This window comes from Tachypleus tridentatus, chromosome 1 (genome assembly GCF_004210375.1).
Source record: "Tachypleus tridentatus isolate NWPU-2018 chromosome 1, ASM421037v1, whole genome shotgun sequence".
NCBI lineage: Eukaryota > Metazoa > Arthropoda > Merostomata > Xiphosura > Limulidae > Tachypleus > Tachypleus tridentatus.
The window spans coordinates 11208306-11227209 of NC_134825.1; the positions used below are offsets into that span (position 1 = coordinate 11208306).

General features: G+C 32.4%; 1 protein-coding gene across 1 annotated transcript in view; it reads left to right on the top strand.

Annotated features, from left to right (window-relative positions):
- The window catches only part of LOC143224492 (metabotropic glycine receptor-like), a 40512-nt gene extending 22371 nt beyond the window's left edge, over positions 1 to 18141 (top strand). Inside the window, exons 3-8 of the mRNA XM_076452759.1 lie at positions 8763 to 8831; positions 13342 to 13451; positions 13784 to 14019; positions 16328 to 16469; positions 17821 to 17926; positions 18094 to 18141. Of these exons, the coding sequence (XP_076308874.1) occupies positions 8778 to 8831; positions 13342 to 13451; positions 13784 to 14019; positions 16328 to 16469; positions 17821 to 17926; positions 18094 to 18141 (696 nt within the window). The 5' untranslated portion in view covers positions 8763 to 8777. The remainder of the gene's footprint in view (positions 1 to 8762; positions 8832 to 13341; positions 13452 to 13783; positions 14020 to 16327; positions 16470 to 17820; positions 17927 to 18093) is intronic.
- The last annotated feature ends 763 nt before the right edge of the window (positions 18142 to 18904 follow it).

An 18904-nucleotide genomic window follows, 5' to 3' on the forward strand; every position in this document is an offset into this window, starting at 1 on the left:
AAAGAGGTAATAGATCATGTTTGGTACTTCGACCGAAAATATCGCTAACTGTAAGAATACCAAATTTATACATCAAGGCACTATTATTATAATTTACTTGGCTAACTTGTTAGTTCAAATTACGTATATAGATGACCTACTTTGACCAAAAGTTATTAATAACGGGTTTGATACGACTTTTCTTTATTAACTGTCATTATTTAGTACATAATTAATATTAATTTTTGGACAAAGCAAACATAAATCAGAGGTAAAAAGCAACTCAGTCTTAATTATAGATAAACTAAAATATCTTCTTATTTATAATGAATGCATTGTTTCACCATTTGGATACTGTAGCTTCTAGCGATGATTTCGGCCATAATCTAATTTGTAAAACCTCGCAAAATTTTATGCATTTACAATATCCAACAAAAAGTGTTTTTAGCCGCAACCCTAAACAATAGGCTAACTGTGCTGTGTTGAACACGGGTATCGAAACCCAGTTTTTAGTGTTATAAACATACTGACTCATTGCTGAGCCTCTGGGTGGCTGGAAAATATTAGGCAACTAAACTAATACGATGGTTGTACTTATAAGGACTACATATCCTAATTGCTATTCAGAAAAATGAATTAAAATTCGAAGTCATGTTGTATATGTTGCATTTATTTCGTAAAAAGATGGAGATAAATGAAACGAGTATTATATTCGTACTTTACCAGCGTATTTTTTGTTCATGTCAGCTTTCTTGGTGACGATAATTTGCAGAAAGGAGGATAGAGTATATCAATAAAAGAGTAAACGGAACGACTTTAGATAAATACATTTAGCCAGTTATTTCCTCAGCGAATTGTATCCTCGTGACGATAACACCTTCTGTACCAGTTATTCACGCCCTTTTTCACGACTGTGGAAAAGAGGAACGCATAATTTCATCAGGATTCGATGAGCGTGGAAGTTCCAATTTCATCAATCAAGTTGAATTGATAGAAGAGACAAGGGATTTTAGCTGTGTTCTAGTCCTCACTGTGGCTGTGGGACTAATGGACCGTAATGAGTGTTTTACGTCATTACAATACCGTATGATTCTCCTTTACTTTATCTACAACTTGTAGTCATCATGTGAAGTAATCAAACCTGGCTGAAAAATAAATTTGTTATTCAAGATAAATTGCTTTTATGGAGTTTCAAAATCGGCACCAAGTTGGTTAGAAACGATAGTTTGTATCCTGTATCAGACAGATTTAATACTAGTTTTTTTGTTGTTTGCCAAATCTTCACTGTCGTAGGGATAGAACTTCAATTGTAGCGGTTTTAATCCTTAAACTTACCACTGAACCAGAGCCTTACACCTAATGGAGCTTGAACCAGTGAGGAGCTTAAATAACAGAACCTTAAGCCTAACGGAGCTTGAACCAGCGAGGAGCTTAAATAACAGAGCCTTAATCCTAACGTAGCAACCAGGTAATAATTTTTAAACATAGAAACAAGAACATAAACTTACACATCTCTTACATGAGGAAAACGTTCCCTCATCTCCGGGTGAATTATAACAATTGTATCTCCTGTTTGATCAGGTTTATCTGTTATTTACCAACTACTCAGTAGTAGAAAAGTTCCCTCATCTCTGGGTGAATTATAACAGTTGTATCTCCTGTTTGATCAGGTTTATCTGTTATTTACCAACTGCTCAGTAGTAGATTCGTAGTAATGGGGATTATATGGAAAGGGCCATTGTCGAATTGTCTATGAACAAACTGGGGAAGACTATTAAATTTGTTTTATGTCTTATAATGAGAACAAAGAACGTTGAATGAAACAAGTATATATCAAATATTCTGAAGCTACTACACCTTACAGTAGACTGCTGTGAATGGTAGTTGTATGATAGAAAAGGCATTTTGTAGCGAGATTTTAACTATGTATAAACGAGCAACGAGCATTTGTATTAGGTTTCCCTGGGTGGGACATTAGTTGATTACAGATGAGTTGTTGAAATCCAACCTGATAAAAGTCCAGGAAAACTATACAAGTAGTTTTCTATGAATAACTGGATGAAAATTTGCTCAAATAAAGAAGTTATTTTTTTTTCAAGAACATTTCTGGTATCTCTATATGATCTGGTGTTATATCTAATTTCTGACTTTCCTTCTTTAATCAAATAAAGTTATTTACAATTGTTAGTAAGTTTTGTTCCTCACAATTCTTCACATTCATCCAGTTATTTAGATAAGTTTTATTTTGTTTCCTAGTGTAATAACATTTGGAGAACATACTAAAGACTGTCTTGTTCTTCTGCAAGACATGATGATTTACGCAATGGTGATTATTCCTTTTACTACTTCCTTTCTCTACAAATTTAGACATGTCAATGAGCATTTGATTAATTTTATAGTCTATTTGCAACAGTAAACCTGATCTTCAGTAGGTGACACAATTCAAAAAGAAGATGGCTTTCGGGAATGTGTTTCCTGGTGGTTTTGTTATTTGGTCTTGAGTGAATTTGGTAAAAATTGTTCGGTTAAACCAGCAGTTATGATATACCAGTGTAATCTGATCTGTGAAAGCTTTTCAAAGGACACAACTATAGTTAGAACAGGTCACCAATTGGATCTAAAGATTGTCAGAAGTCCAATAATATGCATGGACATCTTTTTCTGCGTTTGTCCGTTCTTCTGGCACGTGGTGTGTGTTGTTGCATCTTTGTTCTTCTTAGAACACTTAGTATTCTCACCGTAATGATGTGATCTCTTTCTAATAATGTGATCAGCAGAACCAATATTTACGAGTTGTTAGAATTCCCATCAATTTCTGATCTCCATCTATCTTTGCCCTATGGAATACGGGGGTTACTGAATTTTTCTCTGTCCCCTCTTGCTTCCTTAGTTGATAGGAATCTAATCGACACACATATATATGTAAACAACACCAATTTATTACTGTGTTCGACGAACATGGAATTCAATGTGTATCAGTTCAGTCTACCTTACAGGGAACTGCGAATGTTTCACTTCCTTGTACTCAGTTTAATTAGGCGTCAGACCTAACTAGTCAACCACAAAGTATTGAGTCTTCAACTTATTTTAGCTATAGAAGTGTGCTCTTAATCTTGAAAAGGTGGTAATTCAACGAGTTTCTGATGTATTTTGTGAACGGATATATCTGTGCTGGGTTCCAGAAAAGTCCATATGAATTTTTATGTTTTGAACCAAGATATTACTTGAAATTCTCTCTTTCCCATGGGATTTGAAAGCTCACGAGCCACGTGAATGAAGGATAATAATATACATCGTACTTTTATTTATAGCTCAAAAATCAGAACGTCTTAATAATTTGAGGGCTCACGTAGCTTTGTGACTATCATGTTGGTTTGTGAATCGATAGGTCAGAGGTTTGACACGTAATGCCATTACGATCTACACTTTTAGTTATGAACGCGTTATAAAAGTGACAATGGCTCCCATAATTTTGTATAAAATGCCAATCAAGCCCCTCTAGCGGCGGTGCTTTCAGCTGATTGTCTTCATTCTTACCAGAAGTTTAGAATTAGGCGAACATCGTATAAATAACTGCTAAATTAGAACGACTAGTGGAGATAGTCCTCGTGCAGCTTTGCATAAACTTCTAATCAAACCTGATCGCTTATATATATATATTTTCTAAATCTTTATTTTACTAATTCACCAAATTAGCATTTAAAAATATTAATTATGTAGTTACAATTTTAAGTCCTAAATTCCCCTCAGTATTAAAGTTTTCAAAAGTTAAATACACATACTAATTCGGTTGTTTCCACTTGTCATTTTTGTTATTTAAAAAAATCTCATAAATTCCATCATAATACTTTTTTATTTTTCTGTAATGTTCCAAAACAATATTTTTTAATACAGTGCCAATTACTTTTCAGCCAAATAATTCATATTTATAATGCTACTTGTTACAAATAGCACTGTTCTATTTCTGTTATTAAACAGTATAAAACTGTCATCAGTATCTGTTTATGTTCGTTTCTCTTACAAGTTTCTGATGTGACTTTGCTATAAGAAAACACCTGCACTCACACCTTTTTTCCCTTCTACAATAACGACACATCTCAATATTCGATACTGTTCTTACAATATACAATAAAGATGACAGAAAATGTGTGTTTTTTCAATATTTAGTCCATAGGGATTTGTAATCCATTATTTTTGTACATCAACATTTAAAGAAAAGGTTTATATTTTAATGTCTCTTAACACTTTAAATCTTTCAGTTTTTCTTACAGGTTTGGGTGCTTAGTGTGTTGAACTTGATACACTGATGGATATGATATTGTCATCTTATTTAAGTTTGCAGTTAAATATATTATAAACACAGTAATATTCTGTTTTAATAATCGAGGCCTGTATTGTTTGTTTATAAAATACAGAGTGAAATTATACAATACTTTTTGTGTATTTTTATACAGACCCAAAACTGTTATGTTCTAATGACTGGCGTGATAGGCTGCAGAGCGAAATGTCCAAGGCTCGAACTACCACTTATTCACATGCCCCACACCTTCATTTGCATGGTTGTTATAACTAAAGTAGTCAATTCCACTATTTATTTAAGAATAGATGCATAGACAGATGATTTTAGTGTCAGGTTGTTATCCTTCCGGTCACTGTGCCTGTCCATATATACTATTCGAGTGGCATAGTGTCATTCAAGTTGAAAATACTAAATCTACCGATGTACTTTAGTCAGAGGTCTAACTGCAAAATCCACTGAGCTAAAAGCATTATTATCATATCATCATTCTACATTATGTGGCACTACCCATTTTTTTAGTGTAGTCTGAGAGCCACCAACTTCTAAAAATGAGTGTTATGGAATTAGGTACACATTTATTGATTTAAAGTGTCATTTTTAATTTTGAAATACCTTTGTTAGTTTACAACAACAAAAGAGAGTAAATATAACATTTTAACTAAATTGTTAAACATCCTTAACACTAGCCAAACCAAGTTAATATAAATTAGATATATAGTAAGAGATATGTTCTATAAATTTGTTAAACCACGATATAAGCGGTTAATATTACTTGTAAAACTATACTTAAGATATGTCTACAAATATCTAGTTAGTTTTATATATGTATTTTACGTATTTTAGTCTTTCTTTCGCAGACACAACTTACATAACAAATACTTGCTGATTTCCAACTCACGTCTAAAAATGAATTATCAACAGTTATACGTGCTTTACAATAAACTTTTTAAAATAAATGAGTTTGTTGCGCCATTTATTGAAATTATGAACTTTGTCGATATAATAATATATAATAATTAGGGTTAGGTAAAATTTTAAAATGGTATCAACAAACATCACCCCATCTTGAAATATCAACCTCAATTTTTCAAATATTACTATTTCTAAAGTTTATTTGTCGTTTGTTGTGCAAAACGAAACAACAGATAATCAAGACTATTTACACTGGTAAATCGCTGGGGAACCATTTTTATTCTAAACCTTAACCCTAAAATTCCTCTGCCTAGATTCGTTTAACTAAATAAATGAGAAAAGGCCAATTCCTACTGTTCAAAATAAATGATGGGTTTTGTAAACAAAATCCAACATTTATTAATAACTACACATTAAAACATGTCGTATTTAATGATTTTTGGACTGACTGACCACAACTGGATTTTCACGAAGAACTTGTCATTATTTTATATACTATAAAAAGTTTAAGAAATTAAGAACTACTTTTTTTGAAGCCTGACATGACCAGGTGGTTAGGTGATTCGAATTCACATCACACCAAACGTGCTCGCCCTTTCAGCCGTAGGGACGTTATAATGTGACGGTCTTTCCCATTATTCGTTGGTAAAAGAGTAGCCCAACAGTTGGAGGTGGGTGGCGATGACAAGTTGCCTTCCCTCTAGTATTACACTGCTAAATTAGGGACCGCTAGCGCGAAATTCAAACAAAACTTCTGTTTTGGCTTTAGAAATATATTTTATTTAAATTCAGTTTGATGTGAACGATAATTTTAAATATTTAGTTGCTTATTACATACAGTGTTAATGTTTTATTTTTTGCTTGAATTCAAACAAAACATTAAATATTATACACAATCTTCTTAACTCGACTGGATCAAATATGGAAAAGTTAAAACACATTAACAAACTAAAACAAACAAAACCCAAGCATTTTCTTTTAGTCATAAATTTGTTTTAAATCATGAGCAATATTTTAAGCCACGCTGTTAAATCGATATTTTAATGACATAAAGCAAGTTCTATTGTGCAAGTTTTATATGGCCTTGAAAATGTTAGCCATTTAGTTTCTGTTTTAGTCGATAAAATCTATCAGATACATTTAAATAGAAGTGATATGATAAGCCAGTTAATAAGCGCATGCGCGTTTGCGATGAATATCAAACAATTTCAAACAAATATTTTAACGACATCTCTTGACCATAAACACTTAACTCCTCTTACTTTTCTCACCATTTGACCGAAATAATAATTCTTATTAATAGTTTAGTACGTAGTATTCTTTCATTTTATAAAATACAATTTAATTTGTATTTTGTGTTGTAGTCAACTAAAAAAAAGAATTGTTATTTCTCTTTATAGAGCCAGAAACAGATCTAATGGTTTTGAACTGAAATACCCACGATCACCTCAAGTAGAATAAAGTCCAACATTCTGTCTGATATCCTAAACACAATAACACAGAACGTTTCGCCTTGAACACACCACCAACTAACGTTCTATTTCTTTTCTTGTATAACACCATTTGACATGGAACGTTTCGTCTCGTTCCTTGAACACACCAACAACTAACGTTCTATTTCTTTTCTTGTATAACACCATTTGACATGGAACGTTTCGTCTCGTTCCTTGAACACACCAACAACTAATGTTCTATTTCTATTCTTGTATAACACTATTTGACATGGAACGTTTCGCCTCGTTCCTTGAACACACCAACAACTAATGTTCTATTTCTTTTCTTGTATAACATTATTTGACATGGAACGTTTCGTCTCGTTCCTTGAACACACCAACAACTAACGTTCTATTTCTTTTCTTTTATAACACCATTTGACTTGGAACGTTTCGTCTCGTTTCTTGAACACACCAACAACTAACGTTCTATTTCTTTTCTTGTATAACACCATTTGACACGGAACGTTTCATCTCGTTCCTTCAACACACCAACAACTAACGTTCTATTTCTTTTCTTGTATAACACCATTTGACATGGAACGTTTCGTCTCGTTCCTTGAACACACCAACAACTAACGTTCTATTTCTTTTCTTGTATAACACCATTTGACATGGAACGTTTCGTCTCGTTCCTTGAACACACCAACAACTAATGTTCTATTTCTATTCTTGTATAACACTATTTGACATGGAACGTTTCGCCTCGTTCCTTGAACACACCAACAACTAATGTTCTATTTCTTTTCTTGTATAACATTATTTGACATGGAACGTTTCGTCTCGTTCCTTGAACACACCAACAACTAACGTTCTATTTCTTTTCTTTTATAACACCATTTGACTTGGAACGTTTCGTCTCGTTTCTTGAACACACCAACAACTAACGTTCTATTTCTTTTCTTGTATAACACCATTTGACACGGAACGTTTCATCTCGTTCCTTCAACACACCAACAACTAACGTTCTATTTCTTTTCTTGTATAACACCATTTGACATGGAACGTTTCATCTCGTTCCTTCAACACACCAACAACTAACGTTCTATTTCTTTTCTTGTATAACACCATTTGACATGGAACGTTTCGTCTCGTTCCTTGAACACACCAACAACTAATGTTCTATTTATTTTCCTGTATAACACCATTTGACATGGAACGTTTCGCCTCGTTCCTTGAACACACCAACAACTAATGTTCTATTTCTATTCTTGTATAACACTATTTGACATGGAACGTTTCGCCTCGTTCCTTGAACACACCAACAACTAATGTTCTATTTCTTTTCTTGTATAACATTATTTGACATGGAACGTTTCGTCTCGTTCCTTGAACACACCAACAACTAACGTTCTATTTCTTTTCTTTTATAACACCATTTGACATGGAACGTTTCGTCTCGTTTCTTGAACACACCAACAACTAACGTTCTATTTCTTTTCTTGTATAACACCATTTGACACGGAACGTTTCGCCTCGTTCCTTGAACACACCAACAACTAACGTTCTATTTCTTTTCTTGTATAACACCATTTGACATGGAACGTTTCGTCTCGTTCCTTGAACAAACCAACAACTAATGTTCTATTTCTTTTCTTCTATAACGCCATTCTGTCTTCACCCCTCTCAGGCCCGGCATGGCCAGGTGGGTTAAAGCGTTCAACTCGTAATCTGAGGGTTGCGAGTTCGAATCCCGGTCTCACCAAACATGCTCGCCCTTTCAGCTGTGGGAGCGTTATAATGTGACGGCCAATCCCACTACTCGTTGGTAAAAGAGTAGCTCAAGAGTTGGCGGTGGGTGGTGATGACTAGCTGCCTTCCCTCTAATCTTATGCTGCTAAATTAGGGACGGCTAGTGCAGATAGCCCTCGTCTAGCTTTGCGCGAAATGCAAACACACCTAGCATTTTTTTTTTATATAACAAGAACAAAATTATTTACAAGTGGGTCTTTTTTGTTAATCTTTCTCTATTCTCGGAGATTATTTTTAAACGTTTTTTCTATCTAACTATGTGAATACCTAAGAAATCTTTATTGTTATTGACACGATAATGATTCTTCCGATCCGTTTACTTACAGCAAATAGCGTGTTCAATGTGGATCATGTTGGAAGCGATGCTGTTTGGATCCCTGCTTCTCTATCAGACGGTGAGTTCCCCTTTATTCATTAAATCTTTAGTTTGTGTAAATGGTGTTTGTGTTTGGACAATATCTGTGTTTTAATATATATTTTGAGATACGGCTTTGATATGACCTGTTGTTCGCTTTGATTTTCAACTAAAGTATGTCTAATGGTTCGTTACAATATTTAAAACCTGGTTGTCCTTTCATAAAGCATTCTGTTTATTGGAATGTTTTCGAAGACATGACGTGTAAGAAATTATGGACACTGAAACTGCATTTCTTTTCGAAAATAGCAATTCGTTTTAACAAGATATATCCAGCTATTCTTTAAATATACAAGTAAAACAATCACTTTCCAAAAGTAAGTGTAAGAATTGGTAATATCAACCATTCAAAACAATGCAAACAATATAGTAAGGATGGCATTTCAAAAACAATGTAAACAATATAGTAAGGATGGCATTTCAAAAACAGTGTAAACAATATAGTAAGGATGGCATTTCAAAAACAGTGTAAACAATATAGTAAGGATAGCATTTACACTACCCTTACATAATGCCATCGTTACTATCTTGGAAGTGTTTTCTTTACTTGTTGTTGTTTTAATATAGTTTCAAAGACATTTTAAGGTTGTACTTATAACCAAGTTCTAAATACAATGAGGTTCCAATATGAACAACAACAACATGGAACGTTTCGCTTCACATCTTAAGAACAGTTTAAGTAAAATAAAATCCAACATTTTGTCTTAAATCTTAAATATTTTAGACACAAGATATAAGGTTAAAGAAGTTACTACAAAATGGAATTTTGTCGCTTTTGAGTTAAATATACCCCAGAAGTATATTATTTTGTACAAATATCACTTAAACAATGAAAATATTATTATATCTCCATGTTTAAACTATTAACATAATAATAATAAAATATTATTATATCTCCATGTTTAAACTGTTAACACAATAATAATAAAATATTATTATATCTCCATGTTTAAACTATTAACACAATAATAATAAAATATTATTATATCTCCATGTTTAAACTATTAACACAATAATAATGAAATATTATTATATCTCCATGTTTAAACTATTAACACAATAATAATAAAATATTATTATATCTCCATGTTTAAACTATTAACACAATAATAATAAAATATTATTATATCTCCATGTTTAAACTATTAACACAATAATAATAAAATATTATTATATCTCCATGTTTAAACTGTTAACACAATAATAATAAAATATTATTATATCTCCATGTTTAAACTATTAACACAATAATAATAAAATATTATTATATCTCCATGTTTAAACTATTAACACAATTCAAAAATAAAATATTATTATATCTCCATGTTTAAACTATTAACACAATAATAATAAAATATTATTATATCTCCATGTTTAAACTATTAACACAATAATAATAAAATATTATTATATCTCCATGTTTAAACTATTAACACAATAATAATAAAATATTATTATATCTCCATGTTTAAACTGTTAGCACAATAATAATAAAATATTATTATATCTCCATGTTTAAACTATTAACACAATAATAATAAAATATTATTATATCTCCATGTTTAAACTATTAACACAATTCAAAAATAAAGTCTAAGTTTCTATAGCGGGATCGTTAACCAGGACTACATGTTTTTCTCTTATGTCGTGTTGAAAACAAATTAAAAAGTTATTTTAACCATACATTCTTCACTAGATAGCTTAGTACACGTTTGTTTCTTTAACAAAACTATTGTTTATATTTTTTGTCCAACACTGTTAAAGATTCACACGTGATTATAGGAAAGTTTTATTTATTAAAAAGTTGTAAATACAATACAATGAGATTCCAACTGTAATATTTATTGTTAATCTATTATTGGCTGGTAATTCCTGTTTCAACTGTAATATTTATTGTTAACCTATTATTGGCTGGTAATTCCTGTTTCAACTGTAATATTTATTGTTAACCTATTATTGGCTGGTAATTCCTGTTCCAACTGTAATATTTATTGTTAATCTATTATTGGCTGGTAATTCCTGTTCCTGTTCCAACTGTAATATTTATTGTTAATGTATTATTGGCTGGTAATTCCTGTTCCTGTTCCAACTGTAATGTTTATTGTTAATCTATTATTTGCTGGTAATTCTTGTTCCAACTGTAATATTTATTGTTAATCTATTATTTGCTGGTTATTCCTGTTCCGTTCCAACTGTAATATTTATTGTTAATCTATTATTGGCTGGTAATTCCTGTTCCTGTTCCAACTGTAATATTTATTGTTAATCTATTATTTGCTGGTAATTCTTGTTCCAACTGTAATATTTATTGTTAACCTATTATTGGCTGGTAATTCCTGTTCCAACTGTAATATTTATTGTTAACCTATTATTGGCTGATAATTCCTGTTCCAACTGTAATATTTATTGTTAATCTATTATTGGCTGATAATTCCTGTTCCTGTTCCAACTGTAGTACTTATTGTTAATCTATTATTTGCTGGTAATTCCTATTCCTGTTCCAACTGTGATATTTATTGTTAATATATTATTGGCTGGTAATTCCTGTTCCTGTTCCAACTATAATATTTATTGTTAATCTATTATTGGCTGGTAATTCCTGTTCCAACTGTAATATTTATTGTTAATCTATTATTGGCTGGTAATTCCTGTTCCTGTTCCAACTATAATATTTATTGTTAATCTATTATTGGCTGGTAATTCCTGTTCCACCTTGTGCTTTATATTTTCAAAGAACACCATGTTTCTGTAAGAAAGCTAACTTCAAGGGGTAATGATAACATCGTTTGCACTTAAATTATGTTGTCGTTTTTAAATTGCCATTAATTAATTATAATCGTTATAAAAGTGGATACTCCGTTTCAAACTATGTCACCTCAGTGAAATTGGTTGACACCATTGTTTTGGTTTGTTGAGTTGTCGTGTAGTATAAAAGTAGCAGAAGGAAGAATACCATAACATTTATAGACACATATGGTCATTGCAAGAACTTATGACTCAGTGAGTACACAGATATAGTTATTAAAGGAAACACTATGTAGTATTGTAAAGTTCTGATGACCTATTCATGAAATGTTTAAAATATCATTTGAGGAACAACCTGAATCATCTGATTTATATAAAAGTTTAGGTAAAACTATGTCTATAGAAACGTCCTGTCATAAGATTGCTACATCCTGTTTTTAAGATTAGTTTTAGAAGTATTTCATCTATTTATTTTGTCCAACATTCTCAAAGGTTTACACGTGATTATAATGAATGAAGCTAAATTAATCAGCATTAATTATTGTCAGTTTACTTACAAATATTATCAAAATGTAATAAGCCCACAACACATAACATGAAACTTTTAAGAAATTAATGTAGTACACCTATTATATGTAACTTGAAACTTTTAACAAATCACAGGAATTTTAATCACTGGTTTTATTCTACGGAAGGAATCTTTACTATCATTTTCATTCTCTACCAGGAATGTTAACTAGGACTATTTCATTTTTCTCTTATTTCATACTGAAAACTTAAAAAAAGTCCACTGTTTGTTTTTAACCATACATTGTCATAAAGTTTATGGTACGACGTCTATCACATTGCTCCATAATGTGCTACGTGGTGCGCCACCTAGCGACATGTCATTATACTATAAGCTGTATTGCACCTCTAACATATCACTTTGCTTTTACTTTCGACGTTCCAGGTTTCAATAATGTAAAACTAAATAAAAACTCATATTACATTGAAAGTTTATTGTGTTCGAAATAGAAATGAAAGAAAAACCTGAATTTCTTGTGAAGTGAAGTCACTTCACTTCAATAAAAAACGAAAGATTTTGAAACACTGTCATCTCCAGTTTTGCTGGCAGAACTTGAAAGGTACAACAAATAATGTTTCTTACAAAGAAATCCAAAAACAGTTTGTTGTGGCTTTGAAGGTTTCCGTCTTTTTATTTTGAATTACTTACTGTTTTCATTTGGGATAGGCCCGGCATGGCCAAGCGTGTTAAGGCGTGCGACTCGTAATCCGAGGGTCGCGGGTTCGCGCCCGAGTCGCGCCAAAACATGCTCGCCCTCCCAGCCGTGGGGGCGTTATAATGTGACGGTCAATCCCACTATTCGTTCGTAAAAGAGTAGCCCAAGAGTTGGCGGTGGGTGGTGATGACTAGCTGCCTTCCCTCTAGTCTTACACTGATAAATTAGTGACGGCTAGCACCGATAGCCCTCGAGTAGCTTTGTGCGAAATTCCAAAACACACAAACAAACAAATCATTTGGGATCTGTGTAGCATCTTGATTTGTTTATATCCATACTTTTAAGATAACAATACTTATTTATAAGAAAAATGTTTTTTTTTATAAAATCGTATTTTATTTGACTGATTGCAACTCCTAATTTGCAACCATGTATTTAGGAGTATATTTTTATTTATATTGTAAGTAATAAAATAACATATATCAATATAAACTGTATTAATACATTTCTTGACTATTGTAGGTGGTGGTGCGGTACTTTGAACCTAGTCTCGTCACATGTCTTGCAGAGCCCTGGTTTAGAGAGTTGGGTTTTGCTATATTTTATGGGAGCATTGTTCTCAAAGTATATAGGTACGATACCAACTTACTGTAGTGTACAAAAACTAAACAATAATTTAATAAAGATAAATAACGTTCACTGAATATTTTGTAAGAAGCTGATTCATAGTTACAAGACTCATATAAACGAAGAATTACTTTGTTTTACTTATGAATATGATCAACTCTTTTCTGTTACTAAATATGAATTACTTTGAAACCATAAGCTCAAACGATAGCTGGATGATTTTTACTTTTACTAAAATATTGTTGTTGTTTTAACACGTGGTACAGCTTGGTTAAAAGTAGTGAATAATGAACTGAAACTGACAAAAAGGGAACAATTTTTATTTTCTTTATCAAAGGATCTTAGCCGAATTCCAGTCCAGAAAGGCTCATCGTGTCTGTGTCAGAGACAAAGACCTGCTAAAGTACCTGCTTGGAATTGTACTGGTCGTCATGTGTTACATGGCTGCTTGGACTGCAGTAGTTATGGATAACATCACTAGAGGGCACGATATTATTGACCAGCATGAGACCTTAGATGGACTTAAATATTTCACCTGTAGAGCGCTTTGGTGGGATTATGTTACAGAAGGGGGTGAGTAGTCGAAGTCTGTTAGAAAACAATATGAAATATAAAAAAAACAAGTGGTGTGAAGGGTCTAAGGGTTAAAAAGGGTCTGTAAAAATGGCCACGACTTGTTCAAGACTCAAAATTATTTTTATATCAAATATGTTTAACAAGCAATCTCTGATTCAGCAGTATAAAATATGACTTTATTGTTTGGTGGTGGCATATCCCATTAGGTCAGGAAGCCTAAAAGTAAGGTAATTGCAATGCAGGGCATGATGTAGTAATAATTTTGCCGTACTATTTTCTTTGGTCCAAGTAGTCGTTAGGGTGTTTTATATCGTATCAAAGTGGACCATCTGCATGTTACGGTCATGAAAGTTCTCTATTACTTCAGATCATTTATTATTCTTATAATATTCTTGCTCTTCACCCACATAAACCTTTAAAATCTTTGTTCTTTACCTGACTTTTACTTGTTTTCCTTCATTTCTCTCATCTCCATTTAAAAACACGTCATCGTAAGTTTACCATTTTTGTGTGCAGACGTGTTTCTCTCTCGAGGCTTAATAGCACTTCCTCTGTCAAATAGTACCTGAACTTGGGATCTTTTGTGAGTACATCCACAATTTGGATATATTACTACTTTACACTTACAGGTTAGCTACGAAACATCACCCTCGTTTCCATCTGTAAAAGAAGAAACACTCCCAGATGCTGGCTCATAGTCTTAGCAGTTCCTCACGGGTTTCACAAAAAGTTCGGAGTAGTGAATTTATAACAACCATTGTTTACTGAATTCTAGGAAAAAAATCATCAAACTCTACTGAAAAACAAAGCGAAGCAAACATACTAAATTATTTGCGTGTTATTCATTGATAGTTTAGCGTACATTTCTGGATTTCTCATAAAATTATGCATATTTCTGTAAAAGAAAAGATTAAATACAGGATACAGTGTATACAAAATACCCTACTATTTCGGTTACCGTTAGAGTTGCTTGTTAAATGTTGTTGGATATAAAGTGTTTAAAACGTGAGAAATAGATATTGCTAGAATAAGAATAAAGTAGATTAATTTTCATTTGATATGTTGTGTTATTGATGTGTTGATTAAGGTTTGTATGTGTGCTCAAAATGAAGTGATTAATATACAACACCTAGTCAGTGATTAATATACAACACCTAGTCAGTGATTAATATACAACATCTAGTCAGTGATTAATATACAACATCTAGTCAGTGATTAATATACAACATCTAGTCAGTGATTAATATACAACATCTAGTCAGTGATTAATATACAAAATCTAGTCAGTGATTAATATACAACATCTAGTCAGTGATTAATATACAACATCTAGTCAGTGATTAATATACAAAATCTAGTCAGTGATTAATATACAACATCTAGTCAGTGATTAATATACAACATCTAGTCAGTGATTAATATACAACGTCTAGTCAGTGATTAATATACAACGTCTAGTCAGTGATTAATATACAACGTCTAGTCAGTGATTAATATACAACGTCTAGTCAGTGATTAATATACAAAATCTAGTCAGTGATTAATATACAACGTCTAGTCAGTGATTAATATACAAAATCTAGTCAGTGATTAATATACAACGTCTAGTCAGTGATTAATATACAACGTCTAGTCAGTGATTAATATACAACGTCTAGTCAGTGATTAATATACAACATCTAGTCAGTGATTAATATACAACATCTAGTCAGTGATTAATATACAAAATATAGTCAGTGATTAATATACAACATCTAGTCAGTGATTAATATACAAAATCTAGTCAGTGATTAATATACAACATCTAGTCAGTGATTAATATACAACATCTAGTCAGTGATTAATATACAACGTCTAGTCAGTGATTAATATACAACATCTAGTCAGTGATTAATATACAACATCTAGTCAGTGATTAATATACAAAATATAGTCAGTGATTAATATACAACATCTAGTCAGTGATTAATATACAAAATCTAGTCAGTGATTAATATACAACATCTAGTCAGTGATTAATATACAACATCTAGTCAGTGATTAATATACAACATCTGGTCAGTGATTAATATACAACTTCTAGTCAGTGATTAATATACAACATCTAGTCAGTGATTAATATACAACATATAGTGAGTGAATATTATATAACATTTAGTAAGTGAACATAATATAACATCTAGTCACAACATATGGATGTAAATATGACATATGTGTCTCAGTATTATACAACATATGGGTGTGAAAGGCGCATCTTTTCATTATTAAAGTCATTTTATTTCAAACAATTCTTTTCTCAACACAGGTGAGTTTTTATTTCTTCTTTTGGGAATCTACCTGACTTACTGCATCCGTAACGCCAGAAAAGAGTTTTACCGAGAGAAATGGCCACTTTCTGCTGCTATTTGTATCGAAACTGTTGTCTCTGTTACTACACACACTGTCAGGTGAGTCTCTGCTTCATTATTATATAACATCTAATCAGTGAACATTACACAACATCTAGTCAGTGAACATTACACAACATCTAGTCAGTGAACATTACACAACATCTAATAAGTGAACATTACATAACATCTAATCAGTGAACATTACATAACATCTAGTCAGTGAACATTACATAACATCTAGTCAGTGAACATTGCATAACATGTTGTCAGTGAACACTGCACAACATCTAGTCAGTGAACATTACATAATATCTAGTCAGTGAACATTACATAATATCTAGTTAGTGAACATTCCATAACATCTAGTCAATGAACATTACATAACATCTAGTCAATGAACATTACATAACATCTAGTCAATGAACATTACATAACATGTAGTCAGTGAGCAATCCATAACATGTAGTCAGTGAGCAATCCATAACATGTAGTCAGTGAGCAATCCATAACATGTAGTTAGTGAACAATCCATAACATCTAGTTAGTGAACATTACATAACATCTAGTTAGTGAACATTGCATAACATGTAGTCAGTGAGCAATCCATAACATGTAGTCAGTGAGCAATCCATAACATGTAGTTAGTGAACAATCCATAACATCTAGTGAGTGAACAATCCATAACATCTAGTTAGTGAACACTACATAACATCTAGTCAGTGAAATTTACATAACATCTAGTCAGTGAACATTACATAACATCTAGTCAGTGAATATTACATCACATCTAGTGAGTTAACATTACATAACATTTGTAGTAATACTAATCTATCTCTCTCTTTTTCACTGTTACTATAACATGACACACTGGTCAAAAGTTAACTTTCTTTAACCACTTTTAGCAGAACGCTAAACAAAGGTTTCGATACCCGTGGTGAGGACACTGCAGATTGTCTATTGTGTAGCTTTGAACTTAACATGAAATAAACAAAGAAATAAAACGTGTGATACGAATCTCCAATGTACTAACATACCTGGGCCCGGCATGGCCATGTGAGTTAAGGCGTTCGACTCGTAATCTGAGGGTCGCGGGTCCGAATCCCCGTCGCACCAAACATGCTTGCTGTTTCAGCCGTGGGGGCGTTATAATGTGATGTTCAATCCCACTATTCTTTGGTAAAAGAGTAGCCCAAGAGTTTGCGGTAGGTGGTGTTGACTAGCTGCCTTCCCTCTAGTCTTACACTACAAAATTAGAGACGGCTAGCGCAGACAGTGCTCGTGTAGCTGTGCGCGAAATTTAAAAACAAACTACCATACCTATTAAACAGTGTGACGTCACAAGTGTCTACGGCTATTTCTTGGTCGAATATTAGTTTCTAATATCCATTTCTTTTGTATACATTTCTAGACGTGTGATGTGGTTGTCTCTTGGTCAGGACTACTTGTTCTTCCTCCACTTCCTTCGATGCCAGCTGACAGTCACCTGCATTCTTACACTTATCTTCGGACCAAAGGTAAAGAAGAATTTTGTGAACCTTTTTTGTTATTACTTCCTTTTTCAAAAACAAAGAATTAAACCATGCTAATTATCAGCCATTTTAGTAGTTACAATATGCCACGACACGATGTTTGTTAAAGGCTTAGCATTAAGGTTAAAAATGATGAATTTCTGATCCATCAGACCTGTAACCAGTTACGAGAAACGGATTTCACTTTTAGATACCTTTAGTTATCATGTTCACTAGAATTACTGTTACATTTTATCAGTGTCAAGTTTAGAACAAGGAGTTAACACTAAATATACTTGAAACTAGTTTGTGTTGAACTTATCAGTGTCAAGTTTAGAACAAGGAGTTAACACTAAATATACTTGAAACTAGTTTGTGTTGAACTTATCAGTGTCAAGTTTAGAACAAGGAGTTAACACTAAATATACTTGAAACTAGTTTGTGTTGAACTTATCAGTGTCAAGTTTAGAACAAGGAGTTAACACTAAATATACTTGAAACTAGTTTGTGTTGAACTTATCAGTGTCAAGTTTAGAACAAGGAGTTAACACTAAATATACTTGAAACTAGTTTGTGTTGAACTTATCAGTGTCAAGTTTAGAACAAGGAGTTAACACTAAATATACTTGAAACTAGTTTGTGTTGAACTTATCAGTGTCAAGTTTAGAACAAGGAGTTAACACTAAATATACTTGAAACTAGTTTGTGTTGAACTTATCAGTGTCAAGTTTAGAACAAGGAGTTAACACTAAATATACTTGAAACTAGTTTGTGTTGAACTTATCAGTGTCAAGTTTAGAACAAGGAGTTAACACTAAATATACTTGAAACTAGTTTGTGTTGAACTTATCAGTGTCAAGTTTAGAACAAGGAGTTAACACTAAATATACTTGAAACTAGTTTGTGTTGAACTTATCAGTGTCAAGTTTAGGATAAGGAGTTAACACTAAATATACTTGAAACTAGTTTGTGTTGAACTTATCA